The sequence below is a fragment of the Trichomycterus rosablanca genome, chromosome 2, assembly GCF_030014385.1.
Source record: "Trichomycterus rosablanca isolate fTriRos1 chromosome 2, fTriRos1.hap1, whole genome shotgun sequence".
Taxonomy (NCBI): Eukaryota; Metazoa; Chordata; class Actinopteri; order Siluriformes; family Trichomycteridae; genus Trichomycterus; species Trichomycterus rosablanca.
In genome coordinates, this window is record NC_085989.1 from 4,100,136 (window position 1) to 4,124,053 (window position 23,918).

The following is a 23,918-nucleotide window of genomic DNA, read 5'->3' on the forward strand; positions in this document are numbered from 1 at the left end:
TTAGATCTTCATTTTCCTAACCATTGTGCTGTGTTAACCACGTAGCATGGCAGTGTTGTAATTTATCTTTTAGACATGACACGGTGTTAATCAGCCTGGTAATTGTTTTCATCACATGTAATTGAACTGGAATAATTGTGACATGCTGAAAACACACTGGGATACACACACCAAAACACACCCACACCAACACACACATACACATATCCTTTAGAATCCCTTAGCATTCCCTCCTAATGAAACAGCTTTTTGAAATAGCTCTCTGTTCACACCACTGGTTGGATAATTTCTTAAAGCCTGTATTGTTGGTGTAGTTGACACTTGGATAAATGTGTTTTTCCAACCCATATAAATTAGACACGCACTGTAATCAGACAGCGGACTGTGTGTCTCTGCTACTAGGTTTATATTTCATTGGCTTTCATTGACTGCGCATTTTAAAAATTATTTTCCCCCAAAACTAAAAACGGTGTGCATTATGCTAAATGAAATATCTTTGTATGTTTCACAGGTTCATAGTTAGACACAAATAAATTATACAGTAAAACTGATGTCAGGCCACAACCTTTTTACAGCATAACAACACAGTGGCTTCTCAGCAAGACTCACAGGTGTCATTCAATTTTATGACGCTTGAGAGGATATGCAATGAAGAAAGGGATAAACTGCCTAAACCCAGTTTCAAAAGCATGTATTCAAGAACAGTTGCAGCTGTTATTGCTACATATGTTTTACCATGTTTTAAGTAAAGGTTAAGTGTCAAGTAAAAAAAATAAATAAATAAATAAATAAAAATAAAACCAAAGATAATAAATTTCCAAGAACGTTTGGTGTGTTATGGGTGTTTTCCCAAATCCCAGGTTCACATTTGTTTATGGAAGAAAAAGGGTTGAGATGATTAGTCTTGTTTTTCAGTGCACTGTAATCCATCACGCATTTCCTTTCTCGTTTCTCTGAACCGCTTCCTCTCAGCAGCATATGTCCCCAGTCTTTGCTTTCTTTGTGCTTGTTGCTTTGTTCCTTAAGAAGCTTTGCTTTGTTCTGTGCTTTACTCTCTGTTTTTTTTTCTTTTTTTGCTAAAAAGCTTCTTTCTCTTGCTTTCTCCTCTTCTGCTGATATTCACTGTTGTTCCAGCAGTATCCTGCAGGGTCTTTATGAAGGGAGGTTAGTATGCATACCCTTCCTTACATATTTTACAGGGTAACAGTCCTGTTTAAATATTAAAAAGTGCATATGCAATTCCAGCCCTTTGACAAAATTAGCTTTGCCTAATTTTTCTGTGTGGATGTTTACATTGGTCAGTGATCAATTCTGAATGGAGGACCATGCTATTACCTCTGTATTTTTCCACCACTCATGTCAGCACCTCGACTAGACTAGTTACTGTTGCAGTTGCAAGTAGACAATTCTCCATCCAGCCAATGGTGTATGTTCGGTGCCTGGTCAGGCAAGTGGCTAAATGTTGCTCTGCCCAGTTTGTCAGTTACTTTATACATTCATGAATAAAAGGGACCAATACAAATGTGTCTGTGTACACCCCTCCTTATTACTGGGTTAAGGTATTTCAGCCACATTCTTTGCTAAAAGGTGTATAAATAATATATAATCAATTGCAACCAAATTGTGGCAACAGTTTAGCAAAACCCCTTTTTGTTCCATTATGCCTGCGTTCAAAAAGCAGGGTCCACAAGGGCCCAGCAGCTGAACCAATGGCATGGTTGAAGGCATGGCAGTCAGCAGTACCAAGCAGAGGAGTAGAAGTAAATCCACAGTGTTCAAAATCTAGAAAGCACTTACAGGAAGATAACAACTGTAACGTGTACATATAAACGTGTACAGTACCTTTACTCTCGTCTTGGTGGATAATCATTTCAAGCTCCTGATTGTTGGACAATGCTGGCGTCCATATTCTTTAACACATATGGAGCTTACTATGAGTGGATGCACAACACTTAACACGACAAATCCACCAGCTGCAGCACCATGTTGTCCTTACCGAAAGTGTTCCCAGATCTGGATCCCATCCAAATGTTATGTTCCTGGCACAATGCCATTCTGACTGACCCTCATGGACTTCTGGCATGTTGTTGATGTTTCAATATAGCATTTTAATTTATGGTTGTAGGTAATTGGAAGCCTTAAAGGTTAATTTAGTGTATAATCTTATTCCCCTGGTCCTCACAATACACCAAAAGTCTTTAGACATCCCATTTCAAAATCATGAGGTTTAATAAGGAGTTGCCCTTCCTTTGTGACTTTTGTCATTTATGAGGTCGGGCACTGATGTGGGATAAAAAGAACTGGCTTGCAATCAGCATTGTAATTAATACCAAAGCTGTTCTGTGAATTTGAGGTCAGGGCTCTATTCAGGCTAACGTTGAACTTGGAGGCATTTGGAACTTGGTAATAGGTGCTATATAAATGTATATCATTTATTTTATACATTTAATCACAATCTTGTATTGTGAACTTGTATTACCTACTGTTTTGCGGCTGAGCTGTTGTTGCTCCTTGACTTTTCTAGTTTAGATTAACACAGCTGGCCAAGGCAGTTTTATCAGGACAGTTAATGTAACAGTTCCACTGCCAATGTTTGTTTAGCAATTGCGTGGCTGGCATTTATATTCCTGTTATACAAGGGTTGTGGATAAAACATCCAAGGCTATTTTAAATAGGTGTCCACATAATTTTGGATATATATTACCTACGTCTTTATATTGTGTCTGTTGGATAGACGACAGTTGGCGTGCTTATTGTCTGTTGGTCCTAGTTTGCCCAATTTGTAATGCAGTTTGCTCTCTGTGTCATTGTTAGCAGGGGGTCAGCGCTTTCCTTTATTATCCTAATTGCTGTAAAATGGACACTGGCCAGCGTCTGGCCTCTCACAAAAATAGGAGGGCATCAGGTCTTTTCTCGGTTTGTGCCGCTGTACAAGCAGTTGAGATGTAATCATATCAGGCTACATGGGTTTAAAGTTTATCTTTGTAATATTTCTACTATCATTTCCCATTGATCTTAAATAGGAGGTTTGTGACCCCTGCACTGTGTCTATGTGCTGACATGTTAATGTACCATGTGTTCCTGCTCTGTATTGAATTTGGTTCTATCCTTCTGAGGCTCTGTCTCACTTATGATTGAGCAGGCTCATCTTCTAGTCAATGGTCTGAATATCATATCAAGGTCAAAATTCATCAGGTTTGTTTTACTTGCAGCAGCCTGCAGATGTTATTACCTTATTTCCTCCTTTTTTAATGTTATTAGAGCTTTTTTAAAGAAATAATCAGTTATTTTAAGAGATGTTGGCTGAAGCGTGATGTGCTGGAACACAAAATAAAAAAATACAGTCACTTCTGGAACAAGGCTCATTGAGTTGTGTCCTTCTGCATTGTCATTTTGGCTAACAGAGGGTGCACGGAGGCACAGATTATTAATGTAACAGTTTATCTTGATTGACAATCACCTACACCTTGTGAGCATTAATTCGCTCCAGGTGGAAATTCTGCTATATATCTCGGTTTCTCAGATTCTCCAGATCCTCTCTTTGGGAAACCTGCTTTTCTCTGAAACCGTGGCGCTCTAGGACTGAATGCTAGTTTAAAAACAAAAGAATTCATTAAATAAGTGACAAGTAAGTTTGTTTTATTTTCCTGATTGTTTACATCTTGGTGGTCCATATATGTGTTCCTCAAAATTAAAAACAAATCCTTTATTTGATTAGATTCTTGGCCGAAATTTTTAAGATGAATATTTAGGAGGGTGTCCACATACTTCTGATCATATAGTGCAGTTCATATGCCATAACAGCTTATTAGCATGTCACACAAGTTCCAGTAGTGTTACTATATTCATACTACTAGACCATATGGCTGCCTGAGAGACTTCAGAAAATTATATACAGTATATGTTATATACAGTCCAGATAAAAGTGGTGCAGCTGGTAAATTAGGTACCAGAGATTGAAAAATCTAGTTTATTTGGATTTTACATGTGCTTTTTATAAGCCCTTGATCTACTTACACTACATAGCTAAAAGACACCTCTCTTAATTATCGGGTTTTTGTGTTACAGTCACACCCATTACTAATGGTTTAATGAAATCATTTATATTATCTAAATGATATGCTTTATAGCTTGTGGCAACAGATTGGGGAAGGCTCTTTCCTATTTATGAATGACTCTGCCCATGTGCACGAGATCCATAGACACATGGATTGGCAGGTATAGTGTGGAGGAATTCCAGTGGCTTGCACAGATTCTGTCTAAACATGTGCCAGGCCTTCTTGTCCAACATCAGTGTCTGACCTCACAACTCCTGTTTTTACTCAATGGGCACAATTTGCATGGACATGCTCCAAAATTTTGCAGTAAGCTGCCCTAGCAGAGTGGAGACTGGAGCTTATGGAGACTTAGTCTACATACTTCTAAGTATATATTGTCATTGCACTGCAACATAATTAGGTACCGGCTTATCTTACTTCTGCAAAGCCTAGGTAGAGCTTGCTTGTGTGACTTGGCAAGCGGACATCCTCAGAGAAAGATCTAAAGTCTACAAATGAGCAGAAAATGTGCAGGGCAAGCGAGAGGATGTAAAAGTGAAGGAGTAGCAGGTGAGGAGAGAGGCAGGGAGGAGGGATGTGAGAATGAGGGACTGTTAGAGATGAGAGAAAGCCTGTGTGAGAGAGCGAGAGTGAGGGGGAGTGGGAGGTGCTGCATTAGTGCGGTGTAGGCAGGACACAGTCGCCGCACCAGCAGCAGCGTGTGCTGAGGGACCTATTGTTCTTTTCACTTTTTTCCCCTCCCTACCGTTTACCTTCACTTCTCGCCCGGGACGAGACTACTATACGTAGAAAGACAGAGGGAGAGGACAGGACAGAGCACGGGAGGATCTGAAAGAGTCTGGTGGATTACCCTTTTCTGGAGGAGCCCTTGTGCAAAAGGGACAATAAGAGGGACACGCTGCTGTTTGCGCACCCTCCTCTGTTTGCGCATCTCTGGTTGGTGCGTGAGAGTGTACAGCGGACTCTTTTACGTGGATCTAAGTGGCTGTAGTGAAGCCATGAGGCTGGCACTGCCAGCTGCCTGGCTCCTCAGGGCTGCATTGCTCCTGGTAGCGCTCTGGGATGTGCAAACGCAGACGGAGACAGAGACCGTCCGCAATAATAAACCCACCTACATTTGGCAAACAGGTAAGGCTGATTTCTGATTATACTCTGATTTCTGGGACATCTGTGACTTTCAAGTGTCATGTCAGATTATCTTAGCCATTGTGTATGGTTGGTTATGTGGTTATAGATTTATTAGTAAAGGTACTTACTTCATTCTGGTGTGTTTTGGACATCCAGAGATGCTTGGACATGAAGCGATAACAGCATCTGCATCTGCAGTTTCTGCTGATAGTTACTGGTACAGAAAGGTCAGGTTGATATGGATCTGTTGAAACTTTTATTGATGTATAAAACAACACTTACTGTAAGACTTCATTAACTCTACAGACCTCTCGAGTCATAGAAAGTAAAGTGCATGACAGATTCATTTATCAAATGAGTGTGGAGGTTAATGCAAGATATGAGCATAGATATGAAATTCTATCCACATTAAGCAAAGGTAATCAGATCTCCTGCAGTTCTCCTGGAAAAGTAAGGTGTAGAAATTGATATATGCATCAGGGCAGTAGGAAACAAAATAAAGAGAAGAGAAGTCATTTTCATGATGCTATGGAGATTTTGATAGTAGATGTCCTACACACCGTGATGGACACACTCCTGACTAAAATCTTTTTAGAGAGATTTACATTAATAAACTCACAAGTATCACAGTATGCAGCATCTCTTTATTTGCACCAGCCCATGGACAGATGTTGGGGACAACAGCGTCTGTTTTTGGGTGGTGCCTCTACCCCCTTCCAGTCCTCTCCCTCCCTCTGCTTATCATTCCTTTGCCCCCTTCTCATTTCTCGATTTGCGACAGCCATGTCCTCATGGGGACAGGAATGGGACAGACTGAAGAGTAAGCCTGATTCAGATGCTTTGCGCTACAGTAGATATTTGGATCAGTGTCTTCTCCAATAAACCAGCCTGATTGGAGTAGAAGAGATCGATGGGTCATTTGCCCCTTGTCTCAGAGTGGGGAATCTGTGAATCAATGGGCTGAAAACAGCAGGACCCCCCAGTGTCCAGTATGAAGTGATCAATGTGCAGGCAGGACAGGAATCAATAGAGGATTCTCATTGCTCCATGGCCCGAGCCGGATGGGGTTGGATCAATGCGAAGGGGTCGGTTTAACGGTCCTGAATTTGATCAGTGAGTCGACTTGACACATTCCAAAACTGGTTACAAATGAACTTAAGTAACCCTAAACGTTAATAATCTATGTACAGTAATACATTGTGTGGGATGCTAAAGACATTTTTACCCCGTTTAAATACCAGGATCTATGAATATTCATTATAATGCTAATATCTACTTCTAGTGAATGATGTCAGCTGTAAGTCAAACTTGAGTAGGATTTTAATATTGGACTATTGTTTTTTGTATTATTATTTTTATGTTAAAAGTCAAAAATTTTGTTACACGTGTTTTTTTTAATATAATTTAAGCAACTTTTCTGTGTTTTTGTATAATTATTTTTATGAATAATTGGAAATTGCCCCCATCCAAAATATGTAACTTTAATGTTGGTTTTCTTAATTAATACTGGGGAAAATGTGAATATGAGTGCACTGTTTGTATTGGAGTCTTGATTTAAATATTCCTAGTTTTTGACCTGTGGTTTCAGAAGTGTCCTAAATATGAATCTCTATAAAATAATCAGAAATTTAAGAGAAGTTAAACTGCTAAAATTATATTCTCTTTTCTTAGTATTTTTTCTTTATAGTTTCATGAATAAGTTGCATTTGGTATGAATTTCACAGCTGGATTTTTGTCTCATTTGTCTCCATGACATATTTGCACACTGCTGTGCCACTTTCTTTGTTGTAAATGCTGTATAGCTTGGATGTATCACCAGGTCTAATTTGGAGATGCACATTGAATATCTGTCAGTGTCCTGTCAGGGAAGTTCATACAAATCATAAAACCGTTATTACTTTCCGTTCAATACATCTATTATTATAAATGTTTTCCTAAACTGCGTCTTAAATAGAATATTTGTTACATGAAATTACTTTCTCTACTTAAATCTAGAAGATCTAGAAGATTACTACAACTTTGAAATGTTTAGCAGGGTGCAGGAGACAAAGCAGAGATAAAGCATGTTGGCTGGTGCAAGTTAACCTACTTACAGTGCTACCCTAGTTTTCTTTAAACACACACACACACACACACACACACACACACACACACACACACACACACACACACACACACAATGATTTACAGTTTCTGTTGCCCTATATGTCCTTGTAAAAAACCTCCTGACTTTGGAGCTTTTGTAAAAACTGCACTGTGGTCAGTCGAGGTGTGGGGGGAAGACCATTTGGGACAGAAACAGGTTTTTGATGAAGGTGCAATATATTTTGTGGCCATGATGGATAAGCATGGCCATGCGGTGCAGTAGTGGAGCTGCAGTTCTTTATTGGGCTAAGGAGTGATGTGAATTCCCATGTTTCTTTGTGGAGGAGGCTGTGTGTTTGATGAAGGGAAACAGAAGGAGGAGATTTTCAGCACGCATCTCCTTCCCTCTGGAACAAATGCTTGGATTTTTCACATTAACACATTCTGATTATTTAAATATGTAAATGATGCTGCCTAGAGTGGTCTGATCCTATTTATTCTTTGTTTTATTTTCTTCTAAGATCATTAGTTTCTTCACTGCTGAATGTGTCTAATATTCAGTAAAACATTCCTTAGATCTTCTGGCACGTCTCTGGTAGGATATTTGATAACTGGGCAGAGTTTTTAAGAGCCAGTTTTGGGTAACTGTGCTGCCAGAACACCCTATTCACTATTACATCTATTTTCTGTAATGCACCACTTCACCTGGCAGCAAACAGCTCCAGAACAGAAAACTACAATCACCACCAATCTTTGCGTAGTAGGTACAGTTTTGTTGGGTTTAAATCTCTCACATTTTCTCCTCCAAACATGCTTTTATTTACTGAGGTGAAATAAGTACACTTCACTAGAAAGCTTTTTCTTTTTTATACAATCAGCAACAAACATTCGTGCTCTAAGGAGTTTATTTTGGAGTAGGAACTTTATACAATCAGCCTCTAAGCCCTTGGCTATGTAAAGCTTATTGGATTGAAGTAATGCATCTGTTTCAGCAACTCCTAATTCAAAGCAGACCCATTTTTGGTGCTTCTTGTATTCAAATTTCCTCCAAGCATAAGGCGACAGTTTGATTTTTCTTTGCAGTGTTGATGTACTTTGATCCTATGGACTAGTTTCTACAGAGGATTTTGGGACTTGACATTGCTTAGAATTTTCTCCCAGAGAAAAAAGTTTAGATACTTTCTTTCTTACCAAACCTTTAAGCTACATATCCTCTCATCATAGAGCACCATCATCTGCCCCAGGCTTTAGATAAATGATAAAAATTCATGAGAAAATCATTCTCATCATTTAACAGTAATAAAGTGAAGTCTAAAAGCTCATTAACAACGTGCAAACCAAAGTTTTTCTTTTAGCACTAGTAGTATAACCCTGTATTCACTCCGGCAACCACAAAACCAGACAAAGCGACTGGCTGTCATTTACCTTCAATTAGAGTTGACGACTCTTAGGCAATGAGAATTGAGCAGAGTCAGTGACATGACATACATAAACAGCTCTAAAGGTCCCCGGTTCAAGTCTTACCCCTACCAGTTTGTCAATGTTGGGACTTTGTGCAAGGCCCCTCGATTGCCTGGATTGAATATGTATATATCATAATTGTAAGTCACTTCGGTAAAAGCGTCTGCTAAATGCCATAAATGTACATCCCTGACTCGTTAACATCATCTATGATCCAGAATTTCAGGATCTGTATAGAGTTTTCGCATTGCAATGCTTGTGGCTGTCTCTAATGGTTGCAATCAAACAAGCCCAAGTCTGTCAGCAAAAAAAATCATAGCTGTGCTCCTAAATGTACATTAAGTACACACTATATAGCTCTTATTGATGCTTCTTACGTGCAATGGTCAGACTTCTTTTGATTGCTAGGATGAAAATTCTAGCACAGGCATGCATGCATGATAACACACTCGCCTCCACATGTTGATCTTAATAGACAGGGACGGACCATCTTGTCAGTCTGCATTGTGTTTGGTGATGGCCCGTATACTCGTCAACTTCAGCAACACCCTTCCCCCATCTGCTCTACCCGCCCATCTCTCCAGCTTCATCCTTCTGCCATTCTATCATCTTTTCTATGGCTTGCCTTATCCTCATCCCGATGCTCATCCCTTTGTTTATCCCTTTAACATATTTCCTCCACTTTTTCCAAACAGCTGATCTTTGACCCTTTAAATAGGCTCTGGAGGTCATATGGGGTAGAAGCAGGTGGTACTAAGCATCACTGGGTAGTGGGCCATGGGTCAAGCACCTAATTCTTGAATTTCCACTTGGGTAAGTTTTACTGCTGCACTGGCTGTGTTCCAAACAAGTACAGAGCAGCAGATTGTAGAAGGTTGGCTCACAAAACACTAAGCTTGGAGGAAATAAAAGTGAGACATATGGATGGACTGAGCCGAGCTTTTACTGTGGTGTAATAATAACCAGCCTCCGGTTAGCTCATCCAGTAGAATCAGGGAGAGATACAATCTAGAGGAGGAGAATGAAATGAGTTGTGCTCCCTTGTGGATTCATCATAAGCCATTTAAGCCCAGTGTGCAATATTTTCCAACTGCTGTACCACTTTCACTACAAAACTTCAATCACATGTGATTCGTCTCCAGATCGCAATAACTTTAGCATATACTTGTAAAGTACATATATATCATGACAGTCTTGAACAGTATTTTAATAATTCATTCAACTGCACTTCTGAAAGTGGAATGGCAGCAACATGGATTATTTATCAGGTGGCGTACGACACTCTTTAATGCCGTTTACCTTCATAGCATGGCCTGTTAAATCTTCATGGTAGCTTTGCTGTACCCATATAAAAATACATTGACCAGTGGTTTATTGCCCAACCAGTCACATTATTCGGAAAGGAAATTTGTCTAATATGTCACAAGTGTTTGAAAACCACAAACAAACAGGTCTGCCATGAAATAAAAGCAGCTGGAACATGGGTGATAATGTCCACAGTCAAGTGAGCTTTTCATTACAATCGGCTTAAAAGGCTGATATGCAAGGTAAAAGCTCCTGTTCTAAAATAGGCACCTTACAACAAGTTGTTGCTGATCATATAAAAAAATAAAGTAAAGATGAGGCTTCTTTCTTGTGTTGCAGCCTCATAAACCAGACAAAATAAAAAATGACTGTACAGGTACTTTGGCTTAAAACTAAAAACCTATAGAAGTTGTTGTTTTTAGACAATCCTTCAGTGAACTCCCTTATCAGACTGGTTCCAAAAATAGGCTGTCTGGTTTCCTGAAAGAGCACCAGTCGATGGAAAAGAGGCGACAGAAGTGCTAAATGTTTCTCAATCTGCCTGCAGAACGTTTCCAACCATATTGTTTAACAGCCCCTTTGAGTTTTTCTTCTCTCTTTCATTCTATATTGAAGGTGCCATCTGCTCTTCACATCTACATCTGTCTGTCCATTCTTTGTCCTACAGTTTTTTTCTGAAGATTAGGGGAACATCCCTGTTTAGTATTCAGAACAGCTGAAAACAGGACAAAAGATTTACTGACAGTGTGATTTGTTCCACATGCCGTTCTTGTATCATTTTGCTTCCTCTTATGAACACACCCACACTTCTTGTGTGGGGCTCATTAGGACATGTGCCTGTGTTTGTATTGGATAAGAATAGGTTGCATTAATTATGTGGGACTGCAGAAAAGTTTAGATACTTTCTTTCTTACCAAACCTTTAAGCTATGTATCCTCTCATCATAGAGCACCATCATCTGCCCCAGGCTTTAGATAAATGATAAAAATTCATGAGAAAATCATTCTCATCATTTAACAGTAATAAAGAAGTCTAAAAGCTCATTAACAACGTGCAAACCAAGGTTTTTCTTTTAGCACTAGTAGTATAACCCTGTATTCACTCCGGCAACCACAAAACCAGACAAAGCGACTGGCTGTCATTTACCTTCAATTAGAGTTGACGACTCTTAGGCAATGAGAATTGAGCAGAGTCAGTGACATGACATACATAAACAGCTCTAAAGGTCCCCGGTTCAAGTCTTACCCCTACCAGTTTGCCAATGTTGGGACTTTGTGCAAGGCCCTTCGATTGCCTGGATTGATAATGTATATATCATAATTGTAAGTCACTTCGGTAAAAGCGTCTGCTAAATGCCATAAATGTAAATTTATACACAACATAAACATCCAAAAATGTTTTCGGATGTCTGTTTATGTAAGGATGAATGAAATTGCATTACATTAGAATATGGTAATATTGGTCATTGTTTTTACATTGTACCCAAAAATGTCATTATGGAATGGCAAAAACAAAATCTGTGAGCTACGTTAAAATGTAACTGCATCATAAGCTTAAATATTTGTAAATTTCTAACATATTTAAACACATTAAGTTTTACAACATTTACATAAATTATATTTGGCTTACTCATTAACATATTTAAACCTTGAGTCACACACCTTCCAAAGCAATATACGTATATAAGGCCTAAGTGCCTTAACAAACATGTGTACTACATCCTAATTCCTCCTCTCCCACCCCATTTACCTTCGACATTGAAGAAAAGTGGGTGTTCTGACACTGAACTAAGCTTGCAGTCATGCACTCTGTGCTTATTTGAAAATGATGGGGGTGATGTCGAGGGGTGCACATCTCTCACTTTCTCACGATCAATCTCTGCACCTCTCTCAGAGAGCTTGAGCTGTGCACTGCCATGCTTTATTGGAGCCTGACATCTGTGTAGAGGCTTATAAATGGAAGGTGGGATGCACCGTTCCTGTCGCTGAGCTCTCTTCTTTTTAGCTGCTAATGGGAGTTGGCAGAATCAAGGTGATACCAGATATAAGAACTGGTGCCAGAAGATGTTATGCTGCTTTATTCTTTTTATTTGCTTTGTGTGTGGAGTAGTTTTACAGTTTATTGTACAGTAAAGACGTTAGTGGAGCTCATCATAATGCTGCTCATAGCAAACTACCTGCAGCTATCAGCACAGACATAAGAGAGTTGGTAAACTACCACATATAACTGATACCCTGCAGCTGGCAAACATCTGTAATTTATAATGGCTATTATTATTAGCCAGGCAGTCAACATATATGATTAGCTAAGTCTGATTAAGGAAAGTGGTCAGTCAACTACAGGCCACATGTGGACAGTGTGGGCTTGGAAAACCATACAGTTAAATCTTATAGGGTCTGAATGACTTAGCCCACACCAGGACCACAAAACCATTAAACACCAGGACCTATTGTAAGCTGACAGCATAGACATAACTGATTGCATATAAAACCCATAAAAATCCCAGTAAGGGTGACCACAGAAGGTTTATGATTCATATTATGGGTTATCAGCCTGAAGACAAAAGTCAGGTAGGGCTAAGTCAGGGCTGTTTGTGATGGATCAAGACTAAAGGGCAGACTATTTTCCATTTAGCAGCCTTGTTTACTCGGGAATCAACGAGCAAACAGTACCTGTGATATCTACGATTACTGCAGAACCAGTGTATAGCACAATTCAAAATCTTGTAGAGGATTCTCAGAGGAGCTGAAGAAGATTAAGGATAAATAAATACAAAAAAATAATATGTGGTTTATAAATATTTTTTTATGTACAGAACATCATAACAAAACCTTACATACTTTGTTTAGACTGAGATACTTTAAAGACAAAAAAGCGAATTATAGTACTGTGACATTGTACAGTCTGAGCATTTGAGGGTTAAGGGCCTTGCTCAAGAGCCCAACAGCAGCGACCTGACAGGGGTGGGGCTTGAACCAGTGACCTTCTGATTACTAGTCCAGTACCTTAACTGCTAGGCTACTAGGAGTCCAAACGAGAGCAAGACTAAGATTAGGTCATTATTACTATAAAACTTTCTTTGCTCCACTGATCTCAAGACTAGGACTCTTTTTTGGACTTCCAGGAAGAGAAGACAGTGTTATATTAAAGGGGGAATGGGGCAATTTCAAATGATTGCCCATTGTTTAATGACGGGATGACCAGCAAGCTCTTGACCAGGTGTCTACATACCTTTGGTCAAAATTATATAACATTCTAAGTCATACTGGCCTTAAATGAAAAGCACAAGGTTTGTAGCTAAGACTCATTTCAGGAAGATACTTTGGAGAAATACTTTAGTAGTAAATAGTAAAATCTGGAGTAAAGATGAAAGCTTAAAGAAGGGAACCATGGCAACATGGCTCAGGATTTGGCACATGCGAGACTTTGCTAAGACAAAACACAAACAAAGTAGTTTAATTACACAGACTAACGAGCTACGAGGAGACTAATCACGGCACTGTGCAAACAGTTATTAGGAGGTGTGGTCAGGGCCACACAACAAAGATAAAATGAATAGTAAATTTAATGAGCTACAATTAAAGTCAAAATCATACATGCACATGAGGAACTTTGGGAATCTTGTGATTTCAATACTTTCCAAAACTCATCTTTTTTGTGACTGAATTATTGGAACACATACTTCATTGTCCAAGAAAGTTTGTTTATCAAAGTTTATTTTGTTTATTTGTTACTGCAGTACCCATTACAAAGGACATGGAACAGTGGACTCCATAGATAACTACCAAAAACGTAAATGAATAACCCGTAAAAAACTGGTCTGTGTGGTGGCACAGTGATGCAGTGGGTACCACAGTCGCCTCACTGCAAGATCTGAGTTCAGTCCTTTCTTTGTGTTTGCATGTTCTCCCTGTGTCTGCATGGGGTTTCTCTAGATGCTCTGGTTTCCTCTTACAAGCCCAAAGACTTGTGTGAGGCTTATTGGAGCTACTAGAAACTGTGTAAAATAAGTGTGTGTGTGAACCTGGCCGAGGTGTTTCCTGCCTTTAACCCAATGAATCGGACCCACCGGGACTTTGACCAGGATAAAGTGGCAGTAAAACAGACCATAAACAAATGAATGAACTGGTCTGCCATGAATTAAGCTGGAGAAACTATAAGCAAGCAGTCAAGTGAGCTTTATTGTATGGGCTTAGATGACGATTTTGCTAGAAAGATGCCCCTGGGGCTGCATGGCATTTCCTCTCAACATAAGGTGACAGTTAAACTTTACCTCCTGACCCTGGAAAAAAGAATTCACATTTACAACAAGGGGCGAAACGTATGAGACCACTAGTACAAATGCTTTGGTTTTGCATTTATTTCATATATATTTATATACACCGACCAGGCATAACATTATAAGCACTGACAGGTGAAGTGAATAACACTGATTATCTCTTCATCACGGCGCCTGTTAGTGGGTGGGATATATTAAGCAGCAAGTGAACATTTTATCCTCAAAGTTGATGTTAGAAGCACAAAAAATGGGCGCGCATGAGGATTTAAGCGAGTTTGACAAGGACCAAATTGTGATGGCTGGACGACTGGGTCAGAGCATCTCCAAAACTGCAGCTCTTGTGGGGTGTTCCTGGTCTGCAGTGGTCAGTATCTATCAAAAGTGGTCCAAGGAAAAAACTGTGGTAAACCGGCGACAGGGTCATGGGCGGCCAAGGCTCGTTGATGCATGTGGGGAGCGAAGGCTGGCCCGTGTGGTCCAAAGTTAATGCTGGTTCTGATAGAAAGGTGTCAGAATACACAGTGCATCACAGTGCATCACACAATATTTCAAGTTAAAAGGAGTTACAGAAATAATTACAGAAATCCCAAAACTGTCAGGGTCAAAAGTATGTGGACACCTGACCATGAAATTGTTTGACATTTCTTTCCAAAACACGGGCATTTACAGTATATGCAGTTGACCTTTCTCAAACCAATGGCCCAATTTAAAAGCATAATATTTATTTTATGTAATTCTGTAATTCTGTTTATAGACCTGTCTGCAATGTGTGACTAAAACCTCTAAACTCAATAATTACAAGAGGTGTCCACATACTTACGGCCCTTATATGTATGTAAGCTTTGGAACTGAACTGCACTATCACAGCGTTCAACTGCATTTGCATGAAAGCAGCATAAGATTCATACAGACGTGAACGTGTTGTGGCTTCTCAGCTCTTAGATTAGCAATAAAACCTGGTATGAATGAGTGAGGTCAAGCACACGCCTGTCCACTGCACTTGTTCATACAGCAATTCACATGAGTTCAATTACGCTGCCCGGCTGATGGCTCACGGCGGGGAACAGTAAGTGAAATGTCAGTGTGTAACACACACACACTCTCAAATAGCTGTAATTTGTTAGCTTCTTGATGGGCTGATAGTACGTAAACACGATGGAGGAAATTGTTTCGAGCTGAAAGGCAGTGGGTGCCTGTTAACGGCCTCGTGCTGACACAATCAGAAGGGGGTGAAGTAGGGTGTTCTGTGCTACTCTGTTGAGACTGTTGTTACATTCATTTTGGTCATTACACACAATGAGCCAAAATCAGTCCTTCAACGAGTGTTCATTCAGCTGCATTATGTTTATTTTCTGCTTTTAACATGATCCAGATGTTTTTTTCATTCAGGTTTATTTTGGACTTACGCTATATGAACAAAAGTATTGGGACACCACTTCTAATTTTTGAATTTATGTGTTTCAGCCAGAACAATTGCTAACAGGTCTAATTAATCAGTTATTTAAAGGAATCGTCCAACTTTATCATCCAACTTTGCAGCAACAGTTTAGGGAAGGCCTTTTCCTGTTCCAGCATGACTGTGTCCCTGTGCACAAAGCAATCTCAGTAAACTCCAGTGTCCTGCACAGAGCCCTGACCACAGCCCCACTGGAGAGCTCTGGAATGAGCTGGAACATCAATTCAGGCTTTCTCGACCAACATCAGTGCCCAGTCATACAAATACTCTTTTCACTGAATGTGCACAAGTTCCCACAATCATACTTCAAAGTCTTGTGAGAAGCCTTCTCATAAGAGTCGTAGCTGAAAGATCACATACAGGCCACTATATTGTAATAACATTTGTATTTTAAAATAGTATGTCCAACAAGTTCATGGTCAGGTGTCCAAATACTTTTGACCATGTAGTGTATCTAATTCCCTAGAGTGCCGTTCTTTACTAGACACACCTACACCTATCTGGTATGAATATTCATTTATTATTTTATAAGCTACACCTACCTTACAGATGGATTTTGTTGGTACAAAATTGCTGTACTGATGCCATGATGGAATGTTGCCCATGTGCCCACTTTGCCACCTCCTGAAGGTGAAATAATAATGAAAAGGGAACCACACAGGATGTTTTTGTGTAGTGGACCATTTTTAACACTGCAATGACAATAACATGGTAATGACAAGGTAGTGTGTGTTGTGTTGCTGTAATGTAGCAGATGCAGCAGTGTTGTTGGGATTTTTAAACCCTTCACTGTTGATGCTGGAAGGTGAATAGTGCTTCAACCAAAAATATTAAGTCAACAGAGTCATGTGATCAAAAAAATCTCCACTGACAAACAACTAGAGAAAGATCCCAACAACACTGCTGCACCTGAAACACATTTTAAAGTAATTATATATCATCACAGTTCCATCAAAAATCAAAATCTGAAGTGTGCTGCAGATAGGTGTACCTAATAAAGTGCTCAGTGAGTGTATTTTCGAAATACTTAGAAGGTTGTTTGATCGTCCAGACCCTGATTGTCTGTAACAGCCCAGTATTGTTATTGTTGTTTGTACCACACAATCACCTGCAACATAAACGATTGCCAATGAGGAGGAAACTCAATCAGCCGAGCAGCAGCAACCAGAAGCCCATTCAAATCAAATGTAATCACAACAAATGTGGAACAAATTGCGCAGAGCCAATTAGTCTGTAGCATCTCTATTCTCTCGCTGGCTCGTTTGCTCAGAGAGTTCCTCTTTTGATTAGTCGGCCCTCATTAATGAAATGTAATAAACAACAGCATTGATGGGAAAGAAAAACAACAGGCTAAATAACAATTTACTCAAGTCTCTTTTTGGTCAGTAATGTCTGTTTCTCTGCAACTTGTGCATAATTACCATAATGGCCTTTCTGGTGCAAGACCTTGGATCAGGTTGATCGTGATTAAACATCATCTTTAATCACAGCAACAGACTTTTACAACTCATTCACAAATGATATCAAAGCAGCCCTTTTAACAAGTTAAGAGGACAGCCTGACCTAGGCAGTGTGGCTGTAGTTTGATATTTTCAGTATTTCTTTTTAATGAACTAAACTGAACACTAAGACACTAAATGGCCAATACATGGTGTCTGCGGAAATGTGTGTGTCCATTCGATCAACAAAGCATTAGTGCGGTAGGAAATGAAAGCCTTGCTTACAATCACGTTACAATTTATCCCAAAAGGTGTTGAATTTGGTTAAGGTCAGGGCTCTTATGTTTGGCATTTTTATTGGTTTATGACTCTACCATACTGATAGACTGCACAAAGAGTTAGGCTATGCAACCTTGTAAAGAATCTGACGTAATTGGTGAGGTATTATGAGATTGTAGCTAGTACTGCAATTACTGCTGTATAGTAGAACAAATTATAAATCAACTGGATAAAAAAAGCTATTTTTCAAAACAATGAGCGATTGAGAGGACCATTACGAGGCCATGTAACCTGTCTTGGTGTGTGTTTAATAAGCTGGATAGAAGACCTCAGGTCCATTTCTGAAAACAAAGCCCATTTAAGGTCATCATTAATAACTATGTGCTTATTTTAGCCGAAGTTTCCATCATCTGTCTTCCCCATACCGGTCTTTTATTGTGAGAACCCAGGTGGCTTTAGTCTGAAAGGTCAGAGGAAGTGAGCTGGCTTTTATAGAGAGCTTGTCAGTACTATGGTGATATCACCCCCTCAGGAATATATTTATTGATTGGGTTGGCCAAAAAAAGGGACCTTGTTTTGCTCTGAGGACTGTGCAGCTGCTGTCAAGAAATGATTTAGTGTTATCGGGATGAATGCGGCCGTGCTGTATCTGTTTTCCAGACAAATGTGGCCCTGCTGTGTGTAAGCTAAGCATATCAGACAGTATGAAGAAGCAGACTGAGAAACAAACACGGCAGCAGAGTTTGTTGGACCAGAGCCGGTTTTGTACGCACCGCTAGAAGCCGAAATCCAGAGAACCAATGCGGTATAAGTTACAAGAACTTGCCGACAGCATTTTTCAACACTGCGACAGTGGCGTTTATGCTGATTTCCCAGCGCCTGGACATCACTTTTATTGTTAATCAGTCATTCAGGCAACGCTCTGTGCTAGAGGGAGCAATACAGGATGCATTCGTCTCGATAGAGCCCATTGAGGCTTGCAGCCATTCAATTTGCTTAGAGAAGAGCTATTGAGAACGCAGACTGTGTTGAATCTGTAATGTACTGTATGTCAAACGTGTACAGTGCAGAGCCTTGTAATGATTGGTGCAGTGCAAGATCGTGAATAGAGATAATCATGGAGGAATAAACTGTGCTCGTGATTCATGCATGGTGCACTCATGCTTCGACTGAGTAACACAAACATCCAATAGCATGTGCAGAACATGATAGAGAAATCAAAAGGAAAAAAACGCATTGGACTCCATTTATAGAATCATTCATTTGCACTAACCGCTTTCTCCTGGCACTCAGAAACACTGGACTCAGGGTAGGAATACATCATGGAAAGATAACCAGTTTATCACAAGCCAACACACATTCACCTAGGAGATCATTTACAGTAGCCAACCAATCCACCTTCTGTATGTTTTTGGCAATAAGAGGAAACCCACACTTTACTTTACGTGAGTAATTCATAAAGACAGAGACTGGAGGTAAGGATCGAGCCTTAAACTGTGAAGGAACTTATTTATCAGGATTTTAACATCATATTTTACACACTTTGGTTACATTCATGACAGGACAGGTAGTTACTAGTTACACAAGATTCATCAGTGTAAGTCTTTAATGTCAAACACAGTCATAGACAAATTTGTATCTCCAATTCCCTTCACTTGCATGTCTCTGGACTGTGGGAGGAAACCGGAGCTTCCGGAGGAAACCCACGCTAATTGTGTTATTTTCATTTACAGCCATTTTTCATTTCTCAGTATTTGTATACCTGTGTCCAACTGATACATACATGAGTTTTGGTAAATCCAATATGAATATACAGTATTTGTAAAGAGTAAGAGAAAAATAGAGAAGGGAGAGAGAGAGAGAGAGAGAGCATGACTTTATTCATTGGCAGTATAAATTGAACACAGCAACACTCAACACCCACCAACCTCTCTCCATCCCCCCTTTTCTCTCTGCGACCACAGTCTCTGAGGAGCACTTATTGCATTGTGGGTAATTCCAATCCACCAGGACAATTAGATTTCTCTCTGTGAGGAGAAAAAAATCTGCCAGTGGTGTAAGGTTTAGCAAAATAAAGTCCCATTATTGTTAAGTAAACAGCACACATGGGTGTAAAAACACTCAGAGGTGGAATATTTACAGTCTTTGCTTTTTCTTTTCATGAGATGGACTGAAAGAAAAATACAAGCAGACAGACCTGCACATAGATGGTCACAAAGGTGATGAGTCACGATGCATGCAGTCACACTATTTCTGACATTGCTGTTGAATTTACTAAATCTGTAGCTCATCACTCAAATAACTACCCTGTAATTTGGAGAATATGAGGTTCTTATAAGTATACTTTGCAAATACTTAATGCAAATACTTTGTAAATATAAATGTTTAACTTTAGAGAGATGCTTATGGCACTCTTGAGGCAAACAGATTCTACCAATTTTGCAGTGAACTTTGTGAAAACAAAAACATGTTTCATACAAGAGACAATAAATACAAAACAGGTGGTTTGTGGCACCTCTGCAAAATGTTTAGTGACTTAAAATCCATCTTATAATGTGAATTATGCACATGGCATTACAGGCTTTTTCATTACAAAATGTACGATTGGGTTTTTTGACATCTAGACAAATTCGATGAAATCCAGCCCTTGTGGGACCCCTGTCAATTCAGAGTCAAAGTACCATCACGATTCAAACAGCAAGCAAAATCCCCAATCTGCACGTTCATTGATACCCTGTTATAAAATATTAAAGGCTATTTAGTGACTGTTTGGCCCTGTTTTGACTTTTTTTTTAGAGCACATAATCGTCTTCACAGACGTATCTATATCTGTTATCTGTCTATTGTGTTTTTAAAAGGATCTTAGGCAGCAGACAGAAGAAAATAATGTTTAATTATTTATATGATGCAAACTGCTGCGCTTATTCATCCCTGATACAAACATTAGTAGTTGGACACAAGATAAATCAATCAGAAGTTGGATGACTTGGTTTCTACTACATGCAGCTTTAATGGTCTCTAAAAATCTTAGCAGATCTTATGAAGCACAGAGTTGTATCACCTACTGGGAGTTTATTTTTAGCCGACAGGCTAGTACAGTAAGAAGAAATAAGTATTTAACCACTTTTTTGGGTAATAAAATATATGGTTGACAAATTTGCATGGCCTAAATAATCTCCTTACTTACACCTATAAAATAATGAAGGTACAATAACAATAATATACAGTTACAATATAATAATAATGAATAATGAATTTAAAATCTCAAATCTATCTGAAGGACCCATTTAAGCTTATGAATAAAAAAAATGCCCTAAAGTACGAGCCAAAAAAGTAGCAAAATGTTTTGGAATCCTTCAGCACTTACTACTATTAGCATTTAATGTCATTTAGATTGTGTTTTTAGGCTGATGTTTACTTGCTAATGATTTTAGGTATATAATACTGCCTGCATTTAAAAATTGGCTGTATCTTAATTCTCCCAGAATAAGTTTGAGCCAAGACCACTGGTACATAAAGATTGAATGTGTTAGAGATGTGAAACGTTTTGTTGCTGATCTTTAAATCTTAGATCTTTTACTATAGTTTTTATTTTTATTGGACACTCCCCTGTAATGGACAGTAAAATATATCTTATTTAATATGTTTATCTGTGTCTCTAGACATAATGTATAAATGAATGCCCTGTGCGTGGCTGTAGTAGAGGGCTGTATAATCAGATTGAAAATAACAGTTGACTTGATTTTAATACTTTATTAAAATGTCTTCTCAATGTTCTATTCTGCTTTCATCCCTGCTGTGTAATGACGTCTTGCTTTATACTGGCAGATGTTAGCAAAATATGAAACATCTGGTAGCGTTAATTTATTATTCAGTACATTTAACACTGTTATTTCAGTGTTAGTTTAGTCAGTTCTTTCTCAGTCAGTATGTTCAGTGGTTTATTACTAATGACACAGATTAGGGTCTAAAAGCACTAACAGGATAAATAATACATGATCAACTACAAAGCAAATACACTATATGTTTAAAAGTATATGGACATCTGGCCATTAGTTTGTTGGGCATCCCATTTAAAAAACCAATGGTATTAAAATAGTATGAGCATTTGTATGGCTGGGCCCTGATGTTGGTCAGGAAAGTCTCAGTTGATGTTCCAGTTCATTCCAAAGCTGTTTAAGGTCAGGACTCCGACCTTAAAACCAAGCTTTTCTTTATGTCTGTATAGACCTTGCTTAGTGCACAGGGACAGTCATGGGCAGGAAAGGGCCTTCCCTAAACTGTTGCTGCAAATTGGAAGCATATGATCTACTTTATATAACTGATTTATTACAAAATATAAAAAATAGAAGGGGTGTCCCAATATTTTGATCCATATAGTGTATATCTTAAAAAGCTTATGGACTCTACAAAGCAATGATGAAATCTATTTGTCATTAAGGTTTTGTCATCTTAACCTGCTAAACAACTCTCTTGCTAATCCTGTTGTGAGGCTTATACTTCATGCCAAAGAAAAATCCATCTCTTGATTCACCACGTCATAAATCTTAACTGCTATTGCTCTTTAGAGAACAGATAGTGTTCCTCTGACCTGAGAGACGATGCAATTCAATCCTTGAAAAAAAGAAAAGTAATTGGTGAAAAGGCGAGAGTAAAAAAGCTTCTAGTGTGCTAACACCTCCCCTGCTAATCCAATAATTGCTGAGAAAAAATGAGCAAAAAGCACCACAGACTAATTAAGATATATAGATCTGTGTTATAAAGAAAATATTTGGACATGCTGTAGGGTAAATTAGAGAGCAATATTCCCCACAAAGGCTTAACTTGTTTATTCCAGTTAATTATCCGACGTAACGTTGGATGTTTTCCAGTTAAGGGCTTTTTGTGAACATGAGGCTTAGAGTTTGATTCTAAATATTTTATCATCATGTGGCCACAGAACTGTGAAACCAGCGTTAATTTATTTTAGACTTATATAGAAACCTGTCTTAATTATTTTTGGTGTTTTTGATTAAGCACATTTAGTGTTAATTGCTGATTGGTCCAAGTCTAAGTTGGTTCACTTGAAAAAAGTCTCACTTTTAAGTAATTTAAAGATTACAGTGTGCTGCTTGATTGCATGCTTGATTGGACTAGACATAAAAATGGCTTTTTAAACTTTTTTTAATGACATGGCTGATTAAGAATGGATAGAGCAAGGTGTAATGTACATAGTTCCATATTAAAAGAATAAAAATGTTGAAAATCCTTGGAAAGTAGGTCACCGTCTGAAAACGCAGGAGTGCAAAGTTGCTAAGAAGCTAACTCCCTTGCTAATCCAGTTCCTGATAAAAGAAAAAAAGCAGCTCTACAGTAATATTGGGTTATAACCTTATAACCCAGCTAGAACTAAATAGAAAAGTACTTAGATATCCATAAAGTCTCAGACAAAGTCGTTCCTATACACGTTACTGCTGCGGAGATTATTAGCATGCTGAGATTTGTTTAGCACGCTGCTACATCTTGACTGTTTTTCGTTTTATTCAGTCCTGCATGTATGTCACCAGCAGCCACATGCGGCTACACTGTACAAGCTGCTCAACCTGCAGATCCGGCGGCATCATTAAGCCCACTGCTACTGCGCCCATGAATATTTCAATAAAGGCCTATGCTAATTTCCCTTTATTAATATACAACAGCCTGTGGCGCGTAGCATTTGAAGATTTTCATAAACTGTGCACACTAGGAATAATGAACAATCCATCAAACAATATTTTTGATGTCACTGGTTGAAGGCGCGGATTATTAGGAAGTGTGTGCCGGCATCTGATGTTGCTTTTTTTTTTTTTTTTTATGAAAGCGACAAGGAATCCAGTCGGAAGAGGACTGCGCTAACTGAGTCAATGTGAGGTGTTAGTCAGGGACAGCATAATTTTACACTCAGGGTTACATGTATGAGGTAAAATCTACCTTTACTCGATGCCACCACAATCTGCACTCATATTGCAACTGGCATTAGCATTTAATGTCGTAAAGCTGTAGCTCATCAAGTCAATTGTTATTTGCATAAAGCATCTGTAAACATTTTAGCTGCTAAAAGCTGTATAAAATCAATGAAATAAAATAAATAATATGCTTCCAGCTTTCTAGCATCCGTTTGGTAGAGGCCCTTTCTTGTTTCATCATGGCTGTGTTCCTGTGCACAAGACAATAACCATTAAGACATAGTTTGATAAATTTAGTTTTGAGAAACCCCAGTGGCCTGCACCGAGCCCTGACCTTAACCCTACTGAATCTTTACATTTTTGGCATTTAGCAGACACCTTTATCCAAAGTGACTTACAGTACATTAACATTATACAATCTGAGCAATTGAGGGTTAAGGGCCTTGCTCAAGGGCCCAACAGCAGCAACCTGGTAGAGGTGGGGCTTGACCCAGCGTTCTTCTG

The 23,918-nt window shown here is 38.9% G+C and overlaps 1 protein-coding gene across 1 annotated transcript in view; it reads left to right on the forward strand.

Annotated features, from left to right (window-relative positions):
- Window positions 1-4,816: 4,816 nt before the first annotated feature.
- Window positions 4,817-23,918, forward strand: part of thsd7aa (thrombospondin, type I, domain containing 7Aa) — a 101,466-nt gene continuing 82,364 nt past the window's right edge. The window contains exon 1 of the mRNA XM_062989743.1: window positions 4,817-5,186. Coding sequence (XP_062845813.1) covers window positions 5,057-5,186 — 130 coding nt within the window. The 5' untranslated portion in view covers window positions 4,817-5,056. The remainder of the gene's footprint in view (window positions 5,187-23,918) is intronic.